The sequence below is a fragment of the Panthera uncia genome, assembly GCF_023721935.1.
Source record: "Panthera uncia isolate 11264 chromosome A1 unlocalized genomic scaffold, Puncia_PCG_1.0 HiC_scaffold_16, whole genome shotgun sequence".
In the NCBI taxonomy this organism is placed as follows: domain Eukaryota; kingdom Metazoa; phylum Chordata; class Mammalia; order Carnivora; family Felidae; genus Panthera; species Panthera uncia.
Window position 1 is genome coordinate 28,061,131 of NW_026057576.1, and position 25,072 is coordinate 28,086,202.

General features: G+C 39.1%; 2 protein-coding genes and 1 non-coding gene across 4 annotated transcripts in view; 2 read left to right on the plus strand and 1 right to left on the minus strand.

The window, feature by feature from the left end:
• The window catches only part of WBP4 (WW domain binding protein 4), a 66,910-nt gene extending 59,100 nt beyond the window's left edge, over positions 1-7,810 (minus strand). The window contains exons 1-5 of one of the 2 annotated variants that reach the window (XM_049647028.1): positions 7,593-7,758; positions 6,554-6,626; positions 4,370-4,432; positions 4,157-4,280; positions 318-482 (exon numbers count right to left, since the gene is read on the minus strand). In XM_049647028.1, the coding sequence (XP_049502985.1) occupies positions 318-482; positions 4,157-4,280; positions 4,370-4,432; positions 6,554-6,626; positions 7,593-7,594 (427 nt within the window). In that variant the 5' untranslated portion in view covers positions 7,595-7,758. Of the gene's footprint in view, positions 1-317; positions 483-4,156; positions 4,281-4,369; positions 4,433-6,553; positions 6,627-7,592 lie in introns of both variants that reach the window. The other variant, XM_049647027.1, reaches the window with a different exon arrangement.
• Positions 7,811-7,879: 69 nt separating this feature from the next.
• Positions 7,880-25,072, plus strand: part of ELF1 (E74 like ETS transcription factor 1) — a 107,915-nt gene continuing 90,722 nt past the window's right edge. The window contains exon 1 of the mRNA XM_049647019.1: positions 7,880-8,416. The gene's annotated coding sequence lies outside the window, so the exon portion shown is untranslated. The remainder of the gene's footprint in view (positions 8,417-25,072) is intronic.
• Positions 8,447-8,518, plus strand: TRNAE-UUC (transfer RNA glutamic acid (anticodon UUC)). The gene has a single exon. It is a non-coding gene; the product is annotated as a tRNA-Glu (tRNA).

Genomic DNA, 25,072 nt, shown 5'->3' on the forward strand with positions numbered 1-25,072 from the left:
TTATGTGAGGGGGGGAGGAGCAGGGGGGAGTGAGCAGGAAAGGGACAAAGAAAGAGGGAGAGAGAGAATCCCAAAAAGCTTGCCAGACTCAATCTCAGGAACCATGAGATCACGACCTAAACTGAAATCGAGTCAGATACTTAACCAACTGAGCCACTGAGGTGCCCCAAAAAGGGTATTTAAAGGGCACATAACTTTTTTTACTATTGTGGCAAAGATGTAAAGCTATACTCTTCTACTGCTTAAATGTGTTAATATTAACACAAAATTAACTGTCAGTTATTGTTCCTTACTATTTCTATGCCTAAATGACCTACCTCCTGTGATGAGATCATAATAGTAATGGTAACCCTCAGAGGTTATGCCTTCTACCCATCTTCCCTTTGAAGGGTCCTTTTTCCTCTTCTTTTCCTTCTGCTGATTTGATGCAGAGGTTGGCGGGACAGTACTTGTTACTGGTGATATGCTTGGCTCTGAAATTTCTAAAGAAAAAGACATAAGAAAGGTGAAGTACCAATGCAACCTTTTTTTCTGGTATAAGACAATACTGTTATTTCAATCAAAAGCTTGACGAGAAGATTCTTTTGGGAACTTCATAGGTTATTATAAAGCTCATCTGGAAAACCAAATATGTACAAATACCCATAATTATAAAAGAGAAATGCTAAGGGGAAGCTCTTCTACCAGATATTAAAACTTACTCTGGTTAATTACTTAGAAAAAAGTAAAGCTATTCCCCAATCCATGGTCCCTCCCATGTCTTGATATTAATCTTTCACATCAAAGAAACACATGAAAAAAAAACATGAAGTAAAATAATGTTAAACTTAACTAGATACGAATCCAAATATTCTGCATAGCAAAAATTAAAAAAAATAAGACAAAGAATATACTATGTTAATTATAATGGAGTTAAGAGTTAAAAAAAAAAAGAAAGACAAATAATAAACATTTACAACAAATATGACACAGGGTTAATGTTCGTAACAAAGATCCCTTATAAACAAATCCAACATTCTAACAGAAGATGGACAAAAAGTAATACAAGTAATCAAGTAATCAAGTAAAGTAATCTTGACTAAAAGTAATCAAGACAATACATACATTCACCAATATTCAAAGAAACATAAATAAATGTAATTTTATTCTGCATTAGTTAAGTACTGAAAAGAATAATCAAATACAGTTAATCTAATCCATTAGGTATTTACATGGGTGGGATAAGAGTAGTTTTAATGGCTTTACTTTTTTGTAAAAACATTAGCCAGTTATTACCAAATAACTTAATAAGTTATTTCTACAAAAGTATAAATTAGCCCAACATTTCTGGAGACAGCTTGGTATCAGCTATCAACATATAAAATATATTCATAAGAAGTAATTCTGCAGTCTTACCTCTAGAGCTTAACAGAAATAAATGTGAAAACATGCCTGCATAGGGGTACTCACTGAAGCATTCTTTCTAACAGTGAAAACTCTAAGCAACCTAAATGTTAGGAAGAGAAATCCCACTTTTATGGCATTTTATACCCTTTATTAAACACTTGCTACAAATGGTCTATAATAAACAGTTTATACCATTACATTATTTAGTTTTTATGAAAATCAAAGGTTGTATAGCTAGCAAATGGCAATTCCGGTGGATTCCAAAGCCTGTGCTCCTAACCACTCTGTAGCCACTAAAAATGATGTACATCCTTAATTGTTTAAAGGAAAAGAAGTACTTGACATATCATTGAAGGAAAAAAATGAGACAACCTCCAAAAAACTGTAACATAAAATTTGGAGTATAAGAAAGAAAATTCTAGGGGCGCCTGGGTGGCTTGGTCGGTTAAGCGTCCGACTTTGGCTCAGGTCATGATCTCATGGTCCGTGAGTTCGAGCCCCGCGTCGGGCTCTGTGCTGACAGCTCAGAGCCTGGAGCCTGTTTCAGATTCTGTGTCTCCCTCTCTCTCTGCCCCTCCCCTGTTCATGCTCTGTCTCTCTCTGTCTCAAAAATAAATAAACGTTAAAAAAATTTTTAAAAAAATTTAAAAAAAAATTTAAAAAAAAAAGAAAGAAAATTCTAAAGATGTTTGGGAAAATCTTAAAAGCAGTTAGTTTTTAAAACTCTTTTTTCTTTATACTGCATTATTATACTTTTAGAGAAATGTATACCCTATTTAGGCAAACAAGGCTATGAAAAATATTTAATAGAAAAAATTCTACTTAAACACATTTAAATACAAAATGCTAAGATTTATTTGCTCACAGGGCAGCATAACAAAACTTCCCAATCCATGTAATTGGTGAGATCAATTTTCAACTACTCCTCTTTAATTCTGCAGGAACACATTCATCCTTTTTCTCCTTTAAACATACAGTTTTATCCTTTATTGGAAATACAGCCCTGACCCCTTCCTTTTAATTAACAATGTCTAGGTTAATATTTTTAACACATGTATTTTTTTTAAGTTTTTTTCTTTTTATTTATTTTGAGAGAGACAACATGAGTTGGGGAGGGATAGATAGAGAATCCTAAACAGGCTCGGTGCAGCCCGATGTGGGGCTTGAACCTGCGAACTGTGAGATCATGACCTGAGCCTAAACCAAGAGTTGGATGCTCAACCGACTGAGCCACCCAGGTGCCCCTAGGATAATATTTTCAAAGTCTGGTTACAACTGTCCTTATCTGATGAGGGCAATGCCAATTAACTTCTTATTCTGCTTAAAAACTTCACGGAAAGAAGTTTTCAGAGAATAAACAATACCATTCCATGTTGACTATCTCAACTATTATGCAAGATCAACAACTGGGACTGCTTATCTGCCTGGTTTAAGGACAGTGGATTTGTCATGGAAGAAATGCTGACAGAAATGTTCCCGAGTTAAAGCCTAAATTCATCAACAAGATACATACACTGTACTTAAATAAATGCCTTTTATCTGGAACTGAGTTCTCCTCAAACCTTCAGATTATTTACCTTCTTGCTGGCGACTATGTGGTAAAAAAAGGTATCCTTATATAAAAATTATATGTAAACTGGTCTAACCACTATGGAGAACATATGGAGGTTCCTCAAAAAAATAAAAATAGATCTATGATCTGACCCACCAGTTCCACTTCTGGGTATATATCCAAAGGAAATGTAAACAGGATTTCAAAAAGATATATGCACTCCCACACTTACTGCAGCATTACTCACAAGAGCCAAAGTATGGCCATACCTAAATGCCCATCAACAGATGAATGGACAAAAAAGATGTAGTACATATATACAATGGAATACTATGCAGGCACGAGAAAGGAGGATATCCTGTCATTTGCAACAACATGGATGGACCCTGAGCATAATATGCTAATACATGAGACAAGTCAAAGAAAAGACAAGCATACTGTATGATATCACCTATAAGTAGAATCTAAAAAAAGTCAAACTCCTAAAAACCAGAAAGCAAAATTGTTGTTACCAGGGAATAGGGGATTGGAAGGGTTAAGGCTGATATTGTTTAAGGGTACAAACTGGCAAGAAGTAGTAAGTATATAAGCCCTAGAGATTTAATACACAGTATAATGAATATAGACAACAAATACTGCCATTAGGTAATGTGATAAATACTGCTAAAACAGCAATCACATTATATATAAATGTATCAGAATAACACCTGCATATCTTAAACTTATACATGTCAAATTTACATGTCAAATTTATCCAATTAAAAAGATTATCTACCTTCTAGTGGTAAAATCAGTAAATTTGTCCACAAAAGGCTAATTCATTATAACTCAACTATATAAACAAACATAATTTATAGTTTTGACCATACGGATAAAGTGAATAGTGGGTATAATGAAAGGCCTATTTTTTAATGAATAGTTCCTTTTAGCCAAATACCTAAAACACTCAATTGTCTCTGAAATGAACACTGATCTAAAACAGAACTAGGAACTAGCTAACTACCAAAATGGTATGGTTGTGAATGAAGGTGTTAAAAGATGAAGATTTAAAGTAAAACAAAGTGCAGGAGTAAAGTCCCACAGTCTAAATACAGCTATGATGCATAGGAAAAGCACTAAGCATATACCCTGAGTGTATAACCTCTTTATGCAAACAATAAAAGCTCACTTAGCATGACCTCTGATGTTAGTTTTAAAACATGCTGGCTGCTTTTTTACCTGACTCTAAGCCAAGTCTTTTCAAATCCTCTTGGTAGGCTTTCAGGGCAGCTGCCTCCATTGCGGCAAACTCCTTTGATGCCTTTTCTTCTTCCTTTGCCTTATCCAGGCTTTTCTGTTTAATCTATGGAAGACACATATAAAAGTGAAAGCCAGGTGAAGGACTGATATTTACACAGAAAAATTAGCAAAGAAAGAAATAAACTAAATTACCTCACTGATCCTCTTTGCCACATTTTCCTTATGATTCTTTCCTCTTTCGTGAAATTCAACACTCTTGAAAATGAATAAAAGAGAAAATGCAAAGGAAAGCTACGTAAAATATCATAATGTTCACACTAAATAAGTAACAGTAAATTTGGAAATGTAACATAACAAGATTGAAATAAAAAATGATTGACAGAAAAAAGAAAAATAATTTTAAAGCAAATTAGACCTTTTTTTTTTTATCAAATGATGCTAGGGAACTGAACCATGTTATTTATTATCATACCCTCTGACCAGGTTTTCTTTGGTGCTTAAAATAAACTATGATGACCATATCAATGGAGAAAAATACAAGATACCCTTGATGACTAATCTAGTGAATATGATTGTAATGAGGGATCAAACAAAACCAGAAGCCAAAAGAGGAGTGGAAAAAAAAACTTCAAGAAACACCTCTCAACATAAAAACTCAAAACCAGTTAAGTCCCTAGAATTTGCAGTGCTCTATTTGCCACATTAGGCAAGGGACATAGAGAATAAACAATAATCCTTAGAACCTTATTCCTCCAAATTGGGAGAAAAGTAGACAGTAAAGGATTCCTCCTAAATTGTAAACAAATACTTTTATAGAATGTGGTAATGATACAAAATGTAAAACTCCTGTGAAAGACAATTTGGCACTATCTACCAAAATTTGGCTGCTGGCATAAAGAATAAAGCTCCCTCTATGGAGAAAGCTCCAGGATCTACTGTTCAATGAAAAAAACTAACAAACAAAAACCACACTAAACTATGAAGGATAGTGTATATGGTATCCTACATTTCATGTATGTTGGAATAGAAGCCTCTATATACATACAGAAACAATGGAAAAATTAGACAAGAAAATGAAAAAAGTGGCAACCTACAAAGAATGATGGTAACTGGATGGGACATTGGAGTAAGTGAATGTTATTACCTATTTAAAACAGCCAGGAATGCTCCCTAAATTACAAATGTCTGGTTGTATACAGTAAGGCATTTTGGGTAAATTTTCTACAATGCACTAAAGTGAATTCCTCTTTAAATGGTAACACTATAAAACAAATGTTCATCTTCTGTTTTTCATACACTGGTTTTCCTAAATTATACCACACAAAGAATATTAAAGGCCCATTTAAAAGACATTAATTTTGCTTCTAATTAAAGGGCAAATCAATGTATATTAACAATCCAAGGATAAGAAAGACATCCTAGAATGGATTATTTACCCTTTGTGACTCCTAAAATTCATTGAACTGCTTGGGTAGCTGAAGAGAAGAGAAACTAACAGTAACATGCATAGATTTCAAAATTTCTGGCATTCATGTGTAAGGAAGGCCTAAGTTAAACAAGACAGTTGAAAACTTCAGCAACTACTCAAAAGACCAAATACCCAGACAAAACCCTGAAGAAAAACATCCCCAAACTCCTTGTAGACGATAATAAATATCTACCAAAGAAATACAACACTACTAAAGATGGGACTACTACTTTTTGTGCATGCAACTCTATCAAGTAAAAAGGAGATGAATATATATTTCAAAGATACACTGGTATTTATGTACTACATACATATTGCTATGACATGTATTTGAAGGGGGGGAATCAGTGATGCTTTTGTTTCATGTCTTAAAAGCTTAATCTAGATTAAGAGATACAGTAGTAAAGTGCTTAACAAAGCTATTTTCATATCCCATGAAAGAGGTAATGATATTATTTAAAATGTAACCATTTATAGCTGTAAAATTCTGCAAATATATTTAATTAGAATAGAAAAAATACAAGATAAACTACAATAATTGCTCCTTTTTACACATTAAGGGCTTTGTCCTTTTATGTTTCTTTGTACACGATAGTAGATAGTATTACAGATAGTATTACAAACATCGTGTGGCTAAACACGGATGAGATTACCCACTCATTGTCCATTTCCTGAATGTCACTGAAGGACCATAGAGAAATAATTTGGCTTACTATATAATCAAATTTAAGCTGATGAAAAAGGAAGCTCACAGCTCTCCTACAAGAAATGAAAAGACAACAGAAATCCTTCAACTTTGAAAAATCAAGAGCAATATATATGAAGGTACTTTGTAAATGCTGAGTTTAGACAAAAAGGAACACGTGAATAAAATATTATTAGATTCTCTTATAGTGTAATTATCATACAGGCCTATTGTCCGCTATCCAACACTTGCAGTAATCACAGAATTTCTTTGGTTGCGACTTCCAGTAGTCTGCCCTGAAAAAGGTAAAAACAAGTCTAAGGTTATTTATAATATAAAAAGGTAAAATTGTGCATGCTTTACATTTTCTTAGAGTTTCAATCATAAGCCCCTGCTACTGAATGTTGTCTTGTTACACACATTACCTTATTTTATTATTTATCTCACTGCAGCAGTTAGTCGAAATTGTTGCCAGTAAAAAGGAAAAAAGTCTGCACCGGATTTAAAACTCCCTTACATGAAACTGTTTTTAAAAAGTTGTTTTTTTTTTTTTCCACTTGCCATCCGAAATAAGAAACATCTTGGAAAAGATTTAACTTCTTTACGTCTTTCTGGCATTTTGGGAAGCTGTTGTAATGGGAGGCCCGAAAAAACTCAAAGTTTGCTTTAAATCAAGTTCTTTCCATTAAAAAAGCGAAGAACAAGACTCCTCAGGTGAGAGACTGTGGTTCCTCCGAGACTATCAGTTAATACAATTTGTTCTCGAGCCTCAGGGCAAGAGAGTTGGAAAAGCCGAGACCTCTCAGCCGGCAAGACTTAAAAAAAAAGTCAGCACGCTAGCCAAGACTGGCCGTTTCTACCAGGCGGAGGAGGGCAGCCGTGGCCGAAGTCCAACCCTAAAGTTTCACAACACCCCACGTTCAAGTGCTACGGCATCGAACAGGGTGCTAGCGACCCCCAACAGTGCAAGTGAGCACCCGGTTGCTTCCCGGGAGGCAGTCTAACCCCAACTGGCCGCCAGCCTCCCTCCCCAAGCCCATGCTTCAGGCCCCCAAGGCGCTCCGCAGGGTAGCATTTCTACCCGCCCAGAGAACCGGCCCGGCCTGTCTGGTGACAGTCCCGAGCGAGTTAAGAACACCTCCGTCACGCCTCCAGCCGAAAGGAGGAGGTGGGGAGGGATGGTGGTGGAGTGCGAGACCCGCGGGGAAAGGGCCGCCCAGAGAAACAACACTTCGTTGTTTAGAGCCTGAGACCCGACTCACATGACTGGACCAGCCGCTCCGCGCGCCGCCCCCGGGTCCGGCTCGAGCTCGTGTTCCCTGCGCGGGGCGAGGTGAGGCCCGGCCCGCCGCGAGGCCCACCCGAGCCTCCAAGCCCGGACACCTCCCTCTTTCCCCGGGACCAGTGTTCCACGGTTCCCAACTACGGGTGCCCAGGCGACTCAATCCGCGTTCGAAATCTCCTCCTCTTCCCCTCCCCCTACAGGGGCGGTACTCCAGGATCCTGAGAGGTGGGGTCGGTATAAAGGGGTTGAGGTCACCGAGAAAGGGTGAAAGCGCGACGGGACCTGAGCCGAAGGACGGGAACCTCACGCCTCAAGTTCCCGAATCATCCCGACTTCACTCTCTCTCTTCCCCCGGGATCCAGAACCTCCACCCTTCTTCTAGGCTCGCTGGCTCGTGGCCAAGGAGCTCGCGCGCCGCCTCCGCCCCGAGCGCAAACAGCTGTTCCCCGAGACGTCGCCGCCCTCAACTTTGCCAACTAGTCCGCACGCCCTTTGACCAGCGGAGCAACCCGGACCTGTAGGCTGGGGGCCGTTGGCGGAGTTAAAAAAAGAAAGGTGAAACAGCTGGTTTCGGGGCCGCGAGTTGCTGGGCTTTGCCTCAGAACTTTCCGGAGGCGGCGGAGTGGCCCCGCCCCGCCCCCGCGACGCCCGCGCGCACGGGCTGTGCTAGTTTCTTCGCTCCGAGAGCGCGTGGGCAGCGGCGGCGGCGGTGGCGGCGGCTCCAGCGGCGCAAAGGCGACAGGGGGGAGCGGCGGCGCGGGCAAGTGGAGCAGAGGCAGCGGTAGCGTCTGCGTCTGTCAGGTGAGTCACGGCAGTGTCTTTACCAGCACTTCCCATATGGTCTAGCGGTTAGGATTCCTGGTTTTCACCCAGGCGGCCCGGGTTCGACTCCCGGTATGGGAATGTCGTAGCTTTTTTTTTTTTTTTTTTTTTTAAACCAAATGAGGGATCTCACTTATTTTATTTTCAGTAGCTCTGGCTTTCTACTTGTCTCCTTCTCATGATGAGTTTGTGAAAAACGAGCATTAGTGTAGTTGTTAGCGACTCCGTGACCCGTGCTGCGCCGGGCTGGCTGGAGGAGCGAGTGCGCTCAGGGTCCCCTCGCTTCCCTCCTCTGCCTGGCGGGGCTGAGCCGCCAGAAAGGAGTTTCATTTTCCCAGGGGCTGCCCGCCCGCTCCTTCGCCCCGAGTCGTCCTTTCCCAGACGCTGGGGAGGTGATGATTAACTCTGGCCTCGCCTTATCTCCTCCCAGCGCCCCCCTGGGGCCCACACCCTCCGCGGCCGCAGTTTTCCGGCGGTCCCAGGCGACGCGGGGGCGTGTTCGTCCCCTGCCCGCCGCGAGCCCGCGCCCCTTTCGGAGTCCTCGTTCTCATTCCGCCGGCTGTTGTTCACGGGAACCCCCCCCTCGGCCCCCGGCACAAAGCCTCCTGTCGCGGGGCACGCGGCGGCGAGGCGGTCTGGCGTGCTTCGGTGCCCGCGGGCGCGCTTTCCCGTCCGCGCAGCTGCCCGTCACCGCCAGACCGGCCGCGTGTCCACCCGGCTCTCCCGCAGCGGCCAGCTCGTCCCAGCTTGACCTCGGGGGCGCTGGTCGCAGCTCAGAAAAGTACCGCGGACTCCAGAGCCACAGGCTCGAGTGCCTGTCTCTGCCTGGGAAGGCCTCTGGGGAAGGGAATGCGCGCCCCCCCACCCCAACCCCGCTTTAAAGCGCGCGCGCGCACATGTTGCGGAGGAAAAAAAACCCACCACTACGATGAGATGCCTTTCAAGAAGAAATTTAACTTTCCAAAGGGTCTAACGTTTTGAGCGCCTCTGATAGAAAATCTTGGGGTGGAGGTGGGGCTTGGAAGAGAGAAAATTGGCTGAAGACTGGGGAGGGGATGTTCCAACAAAGTTTCACTGTATTTTTAAGTATAGAAGCCCTGTGTTTATTACAAAGAAGGGGCAGCTGTGTCAGCAGCATGTGAGCTGTAAATGAAACAAAAGCGTTATCTTAAATGCAAGCTGAAATTAGAAAAGGGGGTGAGTTATAATGTTTAGTCCATTGGGCTTCTGGGAACAAATAGAGAAGGAAAAAGTGGCTCTTGTGGATGGGTTTCTGGTCAGTGCCATTACTAAGAGCAGATGATTGGGTGGTTAGTGTGCGCATTCCCAAACTTTTATATTTTGCCGGCACAATGAGTTTTGAAACAATCTGTTAACGTGATACGCATGATTAAGGATTAATCACTTTTATATTGTAAATAAACTCCCAGAACTAGAAGTATTTTATATGTTTTTTAATTCAAATGTTTACACCAAGCACCATCACATGCTTTTGAAAGTTACTGTTGTTGATGTTGGTGTAAGTTGTGGGTACAACACTGAATGTAATTGTGTTTTGGCTCCTGTCATTAGCTTGCGATTGACTTTTTGTGGATCTTTCACCTTCTCTGTACTCTGGGTTTACAGCCATAAATTCTTGATAATACATATCACTCCAAAACTTTAGATAGAATGGCAAGGATTGTTGAGCATTCTTGAATAGGTAATGTGAGTGGGAAAGGTTCATTTTTTTATTTTTTATTTTTTGGAAAAGTTTCATTTAAAATGAAGAATGGGATCATGTCATTATTGAGAAACTACTGAAGACTTTGGTCTGAATTTGGGTGGAACGAAGCCCCCTTCCTCGTGTCCAGTGAGGGCTTAACTCTTGACTTTACATTTTGTGATGATTTGGTATCATACTGTACCTAACGGTGCTAAAATGGATGTGATTTTCAGTTGAGCACCCAGGAATTGCAAATAGCTTTATGTATACTTGAAGGTATGCTGAGGGCAGGAGTTTGGTGACGGTATTTCTCAGATTCATGTATTGTTATAGACCAGGCCAAACAAGGTGTCTGAGTTGCCGAAGTGAGTGCTACAGGAACCCAGAGGTGAGATGTCAGTTCTGTTCAGGAAAGAGGACTGGAAAGGAGAGGTAGAAGGGAGAGTGTTTGCCCTGGACCTTGGAGAACTGGTTGGATTTCTCCTGGTGGAGAATGTGCCTCCTAAAGCTGAGGGGAGTTGAGGGTGGGGGAGCTGGGGAGAGTTGGGATCAACAAGTATGAAGCTGGCAAATAGTCTGGACACAGTGCTTGGAGTGAGAGGCATGTGGAAGAGAATTTCACCTTAATAAATTTTGACGAGATGAGAGGTTCTTTTATCAAAGGAGTGGTGTTTATGTGACCAGGGTTTTAACAACCCTTTTCCTTTGAAAAAACCAAGTAGAGAAGTAACATGTGAAAACTTACTGTCTTAAAAAATTCAAGTAATATAAACATGTGCCCATAGGTTTTATGTTTACTAGTTGAATATTAACTTTTAATAGAATGAGAAAAGCAGTCAGAATTCAATTTGAAAAAATGAAATCTAAGTTTAAATCATGAGAATTATTTGCAGTTATATTCTTACTAGCTTGCTTTATTGAAAATGACCTTAATATTCTAAGACTGAGGTGCTAGTTACTGTCAGTAAGGCATACACCTTAAATAGGTTAAGACTAGGTGATAAATTTGTGCTCTTGTCTTGTTACTAAAAGGCCATTGGTAGTCACATTTTAGGTGTTCTCTCCTGGACCACAGAATAAAGTGATACTAATTGAACTGCATTTATTTATTTTTATTTATTTTTTTTTAATGTTTATTTATTTTTGAGAGAGAGAGAGAGAGAGAGAGAGAGAGAGACATAGAGTGCAAGCAGGGGAGGGGCAGAGAGAGGGAGGACACAGATTCTGAAGCAGGCTCCAGGCTCTGGGCTGTCAGTACAGAGCCTGATACGGGGCTCAAACTCATGAAGCGTGATATCATGACATGGGCCAAAGTCGGCTGCTTAACCGACTGAGCCACCCAGATGCCCCTTGAATCGCATTTATTTACCCAAATGGTCTCTTTAATCTTTGGTACTGTTAGATGCAATCAGAAGATATGTGACAGTTTAATAAATATTTTCACAGATGAACACCTGTCTTTAAAGAAATACAAAGGATTGAAAAGAAATACAAGGGGTGGTGGCATTTTAAAATCCAAAGACGTTACTGTGGTCTCTGAGGCCCAATATCATATGGCCTCTGCTTACCTCCCCAACTTCATCTCCTGCTTTCTCTGCCTCTTCGTTATGCATCAGCCACACTGGCTTCCTTTTTGTTCCTTGAACGTGCCAAACTTCTTCTTTTATCACTTTTATTTCTAGCTGTTTCCACTGCCTGGAATATCTCTCCTCCAGCTATTCATATTTCAGGTCAACCTTACTTTCTCAGAGAGGTCTTTTTGACCACCCTTTTCTTTTGGTTATATTACTCTGTTTTCTCCTTTTTTTTAGTTATCTGAAATTAGCATGTTTGTTTCTATTTATTTCTTTTTCCACTAGAATGTAAGTTCCATGAGGGTAAGGGTATCACAGAGTGAGATCATTCTTATTCTTTAAGATTCAAGCAAAAGTGAATAAATTAGAACCCTCATATAGTGCTGGTAGACATGTAAAATGGTACAGTCACTCTGGAAAACGGGATGGCAGTTCCCTCAAAATGTTAAACATAGAATTACAATACGACCCAACAGTTCCATTCCTAGGTATATACTGAAGATAAATTAACACATGTCCACAAAAAAATATGTACACACGTTTATAACAACATTATTCATAAGCAGAAAGTAGAAACAACCCAAATGTCTATCAACTGAATAAATAAAATGAGAATATATCCATACAGTCAAATATTATTTGGCAATAAAAGGGAATGAACTGGTACATGACACAGTATGGATCAATCTCAAGACCATATGCTAAGTGAAAGAAGCTAGGCTCAAAAGACCCCATTTTCTATGATTCCATTTATATGAACTGTCCAGAATAGGTAAATCTAGAAGAGAAAGAGTATAGTTTATGGTTGCCGAGGATTGGGGGCAGGGGACACAGTGGTTAAAAGGACATGAGGAGTAACTGCTAATGTAGGTATAAGGTTTCTTTTTAGAGTGGTTGAAAGGTCTTAAAATCATTTAATCATCTAATAATGATAATGGTTGCACAACTGTAAACTAAAAATCATTCAGCTTTACTCTTTGAACGGGTGAACTTTGTAATGGTATGTAGATTATATCAACAAAATTGTTAAAAGATTGAAGCAAAAAACATGTAATGTTACATTTTACATTTAGCATTTGGATAGTATTTTTAAAATGTTAATGGAATAATTTAACACTGCAGTTCTAGCTCCTAGATAGTCCAGGAACGTATCAAGTGTTCAATAAATAACTGATGAAAGAGGGTTAAAGTATACAGATCATTATGATGCAATGTATAGTGTGATAAATGCTCAGATAAATGCCCATAAAAGCCATGAGTTTGAAGGTCTCTAAAATATCACATCTGGATTCACGTGAAGTGAATGGGGAGAGGCCTCTTCTAGGAGGCAACATTTGAGATGGGCTTTGAAGTCTGGTTAGGCTTTTGCTCATGGAGATGATACGGTGAAAGGCAAAGCATTAAGAAGGAAGCAAGCAGGAGCAGAGGCACATTAACAGTTTGTAGCACATTTTGGCTGAACTGAGGGTACATGTAGGATAGGAATAGGAAATAAGGCTGCAAAAATAGATTAGGGCTTGTAGCAGACAATGTCAGTGCTGGCAGATCTCTGGTATCTATATCATCCCCCTCAACCACTAGTGTGTTTCCAGTGGCCCATACTTGTGGAGAACTGGAAGTGCTTGGGGGCTTATCCCCTTACCCCTAACAACTTTGAACTCAAAACTGTCCAGTAAAGAGAATAACTTTGAAGCAGGAACTTTGACTTATTCTCTTCTGTATCATCAGCAACTGGAACAGTGCTTGGCACTTGGAGAACTTTTAGAAGTGTTTGAATGAATGAATGAATGAATGAAAACCAGAATGTTGGAAGGTCTGTTCAAAGTAAAGTTTATTTTACAGATCCCCTTGACTCTTCCAGAACATTTAGATAGATTTTGGAAGGTTCTGATTGTGCAGGTCTTTGAATTTGGGATAAGGAATTAGCTGGGAGAAGAGATTTCTTGTGTTTTGATGAAATTAATTTGGTAGTAGTGTGCAGGATAAACTGGAGGATGGAAAGATTGTGTCTTCCTATTCCTCTTCTTGCTCTCACTCACCCTTTGGGTCAGGCCTTAACTAGGGTGGTGGCGGGAGAATACAAAGGATCAGATTTTTAAAAAAGGCACATTGAAGGAAAAATTGAAGATGTCAGGAAGTAAGCATTCCTAAAAGAAATAGAGCAGTTAAAAAGCATAGACTTTTTTTTTTTTTTTTTTTTTTTTTTTTTTTTTTGCTCCTAGGGTTGGTCAGACAGGAAACTATTATTGCCCACCTGTATGTGCATGTGTCTTTTTGAATACTAAAATTGTACATTAAGTCCAGAGACAAATTTAAGGCTGTCAGACTGCCACCCTGTGGACAGTATGAATTGTGATAAAACTTCATTCATTTGAAATTCACTATTTTAGAGCTGATTATGGTTCTTCCACATCTGTATTTGTGGGTTATGGTAATTGAAAAGTAAAATTAGTTTTCTGAGCTTTTTCAGAGGCTTTTAGAGAAAGGGAGTTTAAAATACAATCAGTTGTTTAAAGTTACAAAGAAATTAAAGAATGCTGTTTAGATACCTCTTTGCTCCAGAAATTTCCTATCAAAGAGTGTGTTTTTTAAAACATTATGGCATGTTGTAAAATAGTCTTTTTTTCTATTGTACTAATTTTTTCATCCTATGTTATAACATGGTAGATTTTGAGAGTTCTGTTTCTTGAGATATATGTGAAACTCCCCACCCTCCCCCTTTTCTTTGGCTAAGTGAAAGTGACCTTCCCTTCTCATTTTTTGTAGAGTTGGATTTTATTGTTAGAAGTTCTTCGTGCTTTGATGAATTGCCTTAATTGTATTTATGTAAACAATTTGGATTTTGTTCTGTGTTACTTATGTAGAAGGGCAGTCTGCTCACAAATTAAACTGGTGAGCTAGTTTGCATCAAAATGAAATCATGATTGTGAAAGACTTATTTGCTCTCTGCAACTCAGGAAATGGTTCTGTCTAGAACTCTACAAAATAAAACTTTCCCAGCAGAAGAGCTGTTTACAAGCCTAATGTTGTAAATGGCTTGTATTCCCTGAGGTGTCAGGAGGGGTGGAGTGGCCATTTAGCGCTTGAAATTTGTGTTAGCAGTAAAGCAGAATTGAGCTGAAGCAGAATTCTGAGGTCAGCAATTGTGCATGCTTTCTGAATGTGATACCCAGTCTGAGGAGAAGAATGAAGAAGTATCATCTGGACCCCCAGCCCCTTAAAGTTACCTGATACTTCATCTTAGGGACCTTACATTTTGGTAATGAAGAGATTTTCAAATTGAGTGTTAATGATTTAAAAAAATTTTTTTAATGTTATTCATTGTTTAGAGAGACAGAGCGCAAGTGGGGGAGGGGCAGAGAGAGAGGGAGACACAAAATTTGAAGCAGGCTCCAGGCTCCAAGCTGTCAGCACAGAGTCCTATGCAGGGCTCAAACTCATGAGGCCTGAGATCATGACCTGAGCTGAAATTGGACGAAGTTGGATGCTTAACCGACTGAGCCACCCACGTGTCCTGAGTGTTAATGATTTTAAATAATTAAATTTTCTCTGAGTTTTTCTTAAAAGTGTAGCATGACACGTATAGTATACTTTAAATTGTTTTATTTTATTTAACTTTTTCAAAGTAAGTGTATGGGATTGAGGGTGACCTTTATAAATTTTTTTGCAACATTGTTTGAAAAGTTTATTTTATTCATTTTGAGAGAGAGAGAGGGGGAGAGAATCCCAAGCAGGCTCCACGCTGTCAGTAGAGAGCCTGATGTGGGGCTCGAACTCACAGACTGTGAGATCATGACCTGAGCCGAAATCAAGAGTCGGAAGCTTAATCAACTGAACCACCCAGGCACCCCTGCAACATTTATATCTTATATTCTACAGTCGATGTGTATATACTTTGTAATTTAAGTCTTCATTTAAGTGAAGAATTACAAGTGTTTACCTAGGTTTACAAGGTATATTGCTCAGTAAAAAACAGTGTTATTAGGTGCGTCTGGGTGGCTCAGTCAGTTGAAAGGTCTGACTTCGGCCCAGGTCATGATCTCACAGTTTGTGGGATCGAACCCCATGGGGGACTCTTTGCTGACAGCTTGGAACCTGGAGACTGCTTTGGATTCTGTGTCTCCCTCTCTCTCTGCCCCTAACCCTCTCGCATTCTGTCTCTGTCTCTCTCAAAAATAAATAAATACTAAAAAAAAAATTTTTTTTAAAAACAGTGTTATTTAGATATTGTTTAAGGAAAGTAACTTTCAAAATACTTCATGGCTCATTTGCTCCTTTCCTAAATATTGGGACAAAGAGCTAGTAAAGTTAGAGATGGATTTATGTTTTTTAATATTTAGTGGTTTCATCATCATCATCATCGCTTTTAAAACTATAAATGACATTAAATTTCTATCAAAAGCTTTTAGTTGGATATTTAGTCTGAACTTAAGCAACTTTGTTATTGTTCAGTGTCTGCCTTTTTATGCTGGAATGGTGACTATTTCAGGAATAATGTAGATAGCGTTTTCTTTTACTTTTTACATCTGTAAATATAAATGTAAATTTAAGACATTTTCATAAATGTAAATATAAAACCTTTTGTTCTCTGAAAAGTAATTCCAGCCTAGGTTAGTTGAATTTTGTTAAATAACCACTATTTCATAAGTGTGTGTGTGTGTGTGTGTGTGTGTGTGTGCGCGCGCGCAAATTTAAAAGTTTATATATGAGTGCAGACCACTCACTATTAAATAAATAACTTCTATTTAAAACTTTTTTTTTTTTTTTTTTTTTTTTTTGCTTTATTTTAGTTCTCTGGGAAGGTACTTAACTAGTGACTTCTACATTCATACAGTCCTTATAGTCTTAAATCTTTATTTGTAGTTTAATCTTTTAATTTAGTTAAAGTTTCTTTTGGACTTAAAATCCCAAGACCAGGATGCATTTCTGGTTTAGGATGTGTTGATATATTGCTTTGTGTGAAGCTTTTTGTTTCCAATTTAATTATATAATTCAAACTTTCAAAATTCTAATGGGATTTGTTTTACTATGACTTTCCTGACATCTCTGTTTATCACTGATACTCCCTTATGTCAAGAAACACAGATGACCCTATTAACTGGGAAGGATGGGGCCTTGCTACTCAATCACCCCCTGAGTAAGGCAGGCAGTCACCCCAGTTGTAAGAGCTGAAGTAGAAAGGAAGAGTGTGACAGAAAGAGATTGCCCTCAGGCAGACTCCTAGCACTGTGGGAAGGTACAGAGGTGCACAGAAGCACGAAGGGGAGATATCCTGATGGAAGGCAGAACATAGGCGTAAGGAATTCAAAATGCCAAGTGGGCAGTTGACATCAGGGAATTTCAGGTATGAGTAGGAATGCCATTTCTTTTTTTGTTTTCCCGTGTTTTTTTGCCATTGCACATGAACCACAATTTTACTGTTCCTTAAAATCCTGCTGTCAAAGACTGTCTCGTTTCTGTTTTCAATACCTTCTAGAATGTCTTAGGTTAGTTTATGGGGAATATTTTAAGGGGGCTTTTTACCACAGGTTTGTAGGAAAAAGAAAGCACATACATTTTGCATAAAAGCAAAACTACATACTCATTAGAATGCCTGCTATTAAAAAAAAAGACAGGAAATAACAAGTTGGAGAGAATGTGGAGAAATTGGAGCTCTAGTGTACTGTTCATAGGAATGTAAAATGGCACAGCTACTTTGGAAAGTTTTATGGTGGTTCCTTGAAAAGTTGGAAATAGAATTACTATATGATCCAGCATTCCCATTTATGGTTATCTGCCCAAAGAATCAAAAGCAGAGTCTCAAAGAGACTCTGTACATCCATGTTCACAGCAACATTATTCACAATAGCTGAAAGATGGAAATTACCTAAGTGTTCTTCAGTGGATAAACGGATAAACAAAATGTGGTATGTACATACAGTAGAATATTTTTCAGTCTTAAAAAGGAAGGAAATTCTGCAATTTGCTACAACGTGGATGAACCTGCAGGACATGCTAAGTGAAATAAACTAGTCACAAAAAGACACATACTGCACGATTCCACTTATTTGTGGTATCAAAGTGTAATCAAAATCATAGAGACAAAGTAGAATGATGATTGCCAGAGGCTGGGGGAAGGGGGAATTGGGATTTGTTTAATGGGTAGAGAGTTTCAGTTTTACAAGATGAAAAGAGTTATGGAGATCAGTTGCACAACAGTGTGAATGTACCTATTGCCACTAAACTGCACACTTAAAAATAGTTAAGATGGTAAATTTTATGTATATTTTACTGTAGTTTTTTGTAAAGGGAAATTTGAATTTATATTTGGATATGCAGAATGTAAGGTTATAAAAACCTCTGTAATGAGGTTGAAGTTACTAATCTGGTCGATATTCAGGTATTAGGTGCTGAGGACAGAACCATGAGAAGAGCGGACAAGATCCTCAAGAAGCTTACAGTTTAGTGTGGGAGACAGATACTGACTGAACAAGTAAAAAAGTGTGCTTGAGTGTTACACACACACCAGGGAGACAGACCCCTGACAGAGTAGGTGGAAAGGCTATACTGAAAAAGCTTCTCTAAGAAAATGACATTTAAATAGAGACCTGAAGGAAGAGTAAGCAGTGGCTGGGAAAAAGCAGGGAACAAACAGAAAGGGAAGTGAGACTTGAGGGAGTGGCATTTTGCAAATGCTCCAAAGCTGGGAAAGAAAGGGTATCCTTTGGGAGATGAAAGAAGGCCCTGAGGGCTGTGATGTGTGAAAAGTGGTGGGAGGTGACAGTGGCACATATCAGATTATGTAAGGCATTGTAGGCCATGTTAAGGGGTTTGAATATTATCTTATGCAAAGATGACAGACATTGATGAGTTTTAAACCAAAAAGTATGTTGGTGGAATGGAGTGGAAGTAAGGAGAAAACTGTATCTTTTCCTACAATGTGGCTTTTAAATATGAATTACCTACTCAATCTGGTGCTTGAATGTCAGAGGGAGAAATGGTTCATTTGTATTTATTCAGATGATATATTGATTGTCAATGTGGCCTGTTGATGTGGTGACATGTACTTAAATTTAAGGGGAATATCAAGGGTAATTGAACAGAGGTGATTTTCACCTTTATACTCTAACTTGGTAGTTGAAACCCTAGAAATGGATGGATTTGCCCAGGGAGAGTGTAGAGAGAGAAGGCGGCTTTCAGTGGAATCTTTAGAACCTCTACTGTTCAGTGGGGAGGTACGTGGAGGCGGGGCAGAGACGACTAAGGGAAAGTAGTCCAGAATTGGGGAAAAACCAGGACAGAACATTTATCAGGTCCAACAAAACAAGTTCTGAAAGCGTTACTTGGGTTTACCTGTCTGGTCATTGACTTTAGTTAGAACAGATTTAGTGGCATGATAGTGGTAGGATTAGATTAAATTAGTATGAGTCTAAGAATGAGTGGGAAATGAAGAAATGGAATACAGATAAATCTTTGAGCAAGTTTAGCTGTGAAGGGAATAAGAAGGAATGGTAGATAGGTTTGAGGTTGTCAAAATTGGGGTTGGGTTTTTTGTTGTTGTTGTTTGTTTTGTTTTGTTTAGAGAGAGCAAGCACAAGCAGGGGCAGAGAGAGAGAATCCCAAGCAGGCTCCATACCCAGCATGGTTCCTGACACGGCTTGATTCCATGACCCTGCAATCATGACCTGAGCCAAAATCAAGAGTTGGACACTTAACTGACTGAGCCACCCAGGTGTCCCTGTCTTTACCTACATTTAGATACTTGAGATAATTTAAGGGATATCCTTTTTTTTTTTTTAAGGTTTCATCACTTTTCTTATATATTCTCTCAGCTCAACTTTAGCAGAGTCTTGAAGAATGGGGAGAAAGGATAGTGGGAAACAGTAGCAAAAATAAAAGCAGAGAGAGGTTGGTAAGTCCTGGGGACTTATTTCTCTAATTTGTAATTATCTGAATTCTTAATTTGTATAGCAGGTTATACACGCTCATTTTAGTATCTTTAAATTTGGGAAATGTCTGTTGAGGTGGTTCACACTAAATTCTAAAGTTCAAAATAGGACGTTTTTAAAAAGTTTGGGATGTTATAGAAATGACATAGGATTCTATAGTGAGAATGGTTTTTAATCCTGGCTTTAAATGAGCACATCATGATTTTTTAGCAACTATGTGTATCCTGTATATTGTTATTTTTTATGATTGGGTGATTCTTCAGATCAGAACTGACTCGGCTGGGGCTATATACTTAATCTAGAGTGGCTTTGCTCACATGGCTGAGGGGCTCTTTGTGTGGCTCTCATACCTTAGTGGTGGCCGGAGGGATCCCAAGCAGCAAGAGAGGTTAAGCTCCCGTGTACCTATACTTGGTAGGCCTGTGCTTGTGTTTTGTTATTATGTCATTGACCAAAGTAAATCACTTGGCCAATTCCATATTTAAAGGATAGAGAAGAGGCAGAGTCATATTTCACACTGAGAAGTCTGAACAGTTTAGTACCTATTACTTCAGTGGTTTACTGTAAGAAATAGAGGAGGTTAGCTACCTGGATATCGAACAGAAAAGGCTCCCTGGCGGTGAGAACAGGCAGTGCATAGACCTGGAGGGGAAGAATGCTTGATATGTTCCTGGGATAGCAAGGAGAGGTCAGTATGATGAGAAGAGAGCAAGCAAGCAGGAAGTAGTAAGAGATACAATCATAGAGGTTGGGGCCAGAGTAGGATCTTATCCTTGAAGTTGTTATGAAGACTTCTATGTTTGCGTGTGAAAAGAAGACCTACAGGAGGGTTTTGAAGCAGGAGAGTGATATAACCTGACTTGTCTTTTTAAATAGGTTACTTCTGGCTGCTGCTTTGAGAGTATGTTGTAGGGAAAGAATAGAAGCAGGAAGACTCTGAAGTGATGCAGATGAGAGCAGAAGGTGGTTTGCAGCGTGAGAGTAGCAATGAAGTTGAATGATTTTCGGATTTTATATATGTTTTGAAGATTGAACCAACAGGATTTTTTCGACAGGTTGGATATGACTAGAGGACTGAAAGAAGAGTCAGTGGCCAAAGTTTTTGGTGTGAGCAGCTAGAAGTGTTGAATCTCTGCCAAGACAACTGGAGACAACTGGGTAGAGTAGGTTTTGGAGGGAAGATCAGGAATTCAGATTTGGATGAGGTAAGTTTGAAAAGTCTATTAGACATTTGAATGGAGTTGTCAAGTTGGATAGAAGAATCTGGAGTTCAAGAGCAAGACCTGGAGATAGAAATTTGAGAACATTGAAATACTGAGAGCGTTGTGTGAGTCCAAGAAATATTTTCTGAAATGATCGTAGATCTAAAATACTTTTAAGTTTTAAAGTTTTCATTTGTACCAGTGATATGGTTTCAAGTAGGGAAGAAGAGCAGCAGAGCAGTTTAGCTACAGCTAAAGTGTATCCTTTGTGATGGTAGTAAAATAAGAGTTTAAAGAAGTCTAATTGTTCCATGTGTACAGTATTGTGAAATATAAAGCCTGTAGGCTAAGTATCTCATTTGAATATTCCTTTTTACTGAAACAATTACCAGTTTGTTTCTAATTATTTAGAATTAGCTTATTGACAGAAGGTTGTGTAAGTAAAAGCCTGAGAGGGACGGAAGACCAAAAGTTGAGGGAAAGGGCCCTATTTGGATAATCAGTTCTACTCTATTGGGAGTTTTTCTTTTTTCTCTCCTTCTCTCTCCATGCCTCTCTCTCTGTTTAATTGTATTCATTGTCTATTAACACAATGAGATGTTCAGGTGTGAGCATGGGGACTAACCCAGAAACTGTGATTTCTTAACGAATATAAAGTTTACTGTTCTTGCCTTGATCCCCAAATAGGGCTGCCAGACCCAGCCTTAACCAACCTATTCAGAGATATCAGTCCATTCAGGAAAGTGAGGAAAAGGCCTTGCTTTTTGTGTAATTTAGACTTCTACAGAAATGACCTGAGAATGGTTTGTTTTGTGTGGAAGAGAAAAAACAGATTTATCATTGAGCCAATATTTAGTTGACTTCCAAATGTTTTCATTCAGCAAATATTTATTACAGAACTATTGTGGGTCAGGAATGCTATCAGGCTAAAATATGTGACCAGTGAGACATGTAAACAAGTGATTTAAAAACAACAACAACAACGATATGTTCTTCACCAGTTATTCCAGCAGAGTAGTCAGGAAGAGTTATGAAGGAAATCAGTTCATCTTTAAGTCCCAAAACCTGTCAGAGTGCTTTGTACAACAGTACGTAAATGTTTACGTGAATACATAAACAATGTGATGCATGCATCTATCAGACAATTTTTAAAATACAGAGTGAGGCTCAAAGGGACCAATTCTTTCTTGTAGTGATGGAGAGAGGGGCTTTGCAGGAGATTTACTTGGTGGGGAAGGCCAGCAAATATGGAGGTAGAAAGCATGACATGCTCTGAATTAAGCTCAGCAAAGCTGGATTGTGGGTGTTTGTTGGGAGGTGGAAAGGCCACAAGTGAGGATGCAATAAGGTAGACCAGAGTCAAGATGCAAAAATATCTTATATTAGAATTTATTCTGTGGGCACTAGTAGGCTGTTGAAAGTTTTTTTTTTTTTAATAGGAATATTAAGAGGTAGGATTTATGAGAAATTCCTTTTTTAAAAAGCATCATTCTTGAATTGGGAAATCAAATGTTGATACAATTTTTAAAGGTATAAACATATATACTGGAAGTGAGCATAGCTAATAAGTTATATCATTTATGGTACAATCTTTTATCCCTTTCAGATAACATATATTATCTTAATGTAGGTACAAACTAGACTAGGTAGTTAAACTTACACTGAGGGAATGAAAATATGCAGGATGGCATTGGTTGGTTTCTGGAAGAGAAATAACCTATTTTTGCTTCATGAAATTATTGCAAACCTTACTTTTTCTGGTATTTAATCTTTTTAAACCTATTTTGAAGTGATTCTAGGCTTACAGAAGAATTGCATAAATAGTACAGAGCTTCTCTATGTTCTTCATCCAGCTTCTACTAATGTTAATGTCATACACAATCACATTACAGCTATCAAAACTAAGAAATCAAGGGGCGCCTGAGTGGCTCAGGTGGTTGAGCATCCAACTCTTGATTTCGGCTAAGGTCATGATCTGATGGTTGAGAGATCCAGCTAGGAGTCAGAATACTTGCTGAGTGTGGAGCCTGCTTAAGATTCTGTCTCTCCCCCTCTCCATCTGCCCCTCCCCCATGTTTGCTCTCAAAACAAAACCCAGAAACCTAAGAAACTAAGATTGGTAGAATACTATAAACCTTATTAGGATTTTTCATAGTTTTTCTACTGATGTCTTTTTTCTGTTCCAGGATGTGTTGCACTTAGTTGTCTTTGTTTTTTTGAGAGAGGGGGTGCAAGTGAGCGAGGGGTGGGGGGAGAAAGGGGAGAAGCGGGGCTCACCCGAAGTGGGGCTCACGCGAAGCAGGGCTCAAGCTCACCCTATGTGGTACTTGAACTCACTGTGAGATCATCACCTGAGCCGAAGTCAGATGCTTAATGACTGAGCCACCCAGCTGCCCTGCATTTAATTGTTGTGTCTTCTTAATTCTCTCAAATCTCTGATGGTTTCTTGTCTTTTTTTTTTGTTTGTTTTTTTGACTGACATTTTCAGACTATCAGGCAGATATTTTGTAGAATGTCCCTCAGTTTGATTTTTGTCTTTTGTCTTCTATTCTCTCATGGTCAGGGACTGGAGTAATGACTTTTTGGACTTTTGGGTTTTAAATTGTTTAATTTTACTTTTTTTAATATTTATTCTTATTTATTTTTGAGAGAGTGAGAGCGTGCACAAGCAGAAGGGCAGAGAGAGAGAGAGGGAGGGAAACACAGAATCTGAAGTAGGCTCCAGGCTCTGAGCTGTAAGCACAGAGCCTGATGCAGGGCTCAAACCCCTGAACCTGTGAGTTCATGACCTGAGGCAAAGTCAGACACTTAACTGAATGAGCCACCCAGGTGACCCAATTGTTTCATTTTTAAAATTACAGAGTAAAATTGGCCTTTAAAAATTATTTTTTGGGAGCAACATATATCAGGTCTTGTTTTTTTTTTTTTTTAAGTTTATTGATTGAGTGTGGGGGAGGGTCAGAGAGAGAGAATCTCAAGCAGGCTCTGTGCTCACAGCACCCTGATATAGAGCTCAAACTCATGAGCCGTGAGTTCATGACCTGAGCTGAAATCTAGTTAGACACTTAACCTACTGAGCCACCCAGGTGCCCCCCACCTTTTTTTTCCTTTAAATCAGGATGTAGAACAATTCCATCCCCCCTCAAAACTCCCTCACGCTCTCTCATTATAGTCACATCCTACCCCTAATCAATGCCCCTGCAACCACTGATCAGTTCTCCAACATTATACTTTGGTATTTCAGAGAATGTCATATATTTGGAATCCTAGAGTATGTAACCTTTTGACAATGGCTTCTTTGACTCCTCATAATGTTTTTGAGAGTCATCCAAGTTGTGTTTATCAATAGTTCATTCCGTTTTATTGCTGATTATAAATGTACTTCTAGTATGTTACCTACTCTCCTCCTGTTTTTTGATAAATAATTGAGAACACATCATGTGTCCTCCTGGTATTATAATAAGCAATTTAAGTGAGTTTTTTGGTGAAATAGGGATTAGCATGATCCTTTTTACAGAAGTAAAAACATAGGCACAGAGAGTTTAAATAGCCCTAAGTCATGCAATTAGTTAATAGTGGAGCTGGGACCGAACCCAGGTCACCTACTCTAAAGCCTATGCTTTGGACTACATGGCTAGTTGCTAATGTCGGTTTTTTCATTTCTCGATTTTGACCAGCAGTACAATTAGAAATTGAAGTTCGTGTTCCTTTAACATATCCTAAAGTTCCCCTTTTTTGTTTATATTTAGTTATTTTTATTAAAGAGCAAAAATAATAGAATGTAATTTTTTTTCACATTGGTGGGTTATAATATTTAGGGCTAAGCATTCTGTGATTTAGTCCTAAGCAGAAAGTCATGCCAAGTAAGTCATCAGTCCACAAGCAATTATGAATTAACTTTGAGTTCATCTGTTTATGAGAATTAAAGCCGTAATACTAAGCTTTTTCTTAATCTCTTTGTAAACAGGATCTTTAATTTGTGTTAGATAATAAATATTATATAAAAATAGACAGAGTCTAAATAGTGTAAATCAGGCTATTTTAAAATAAGTTTGCTTTTTTTTTAATGTTTATTTTATTTTTGAGACAGAGAGAGACAGAGCATGAGTGGGGGAGGGGCAGAGAGAGAGGGAGACACAGAATCTGAAGCAGGCTCCAAGCTCTGAGCTGTCAGCACAGAGCCCGACACAGGGCTCGAGGCCACAAACAGTGAGATCATGATCTGA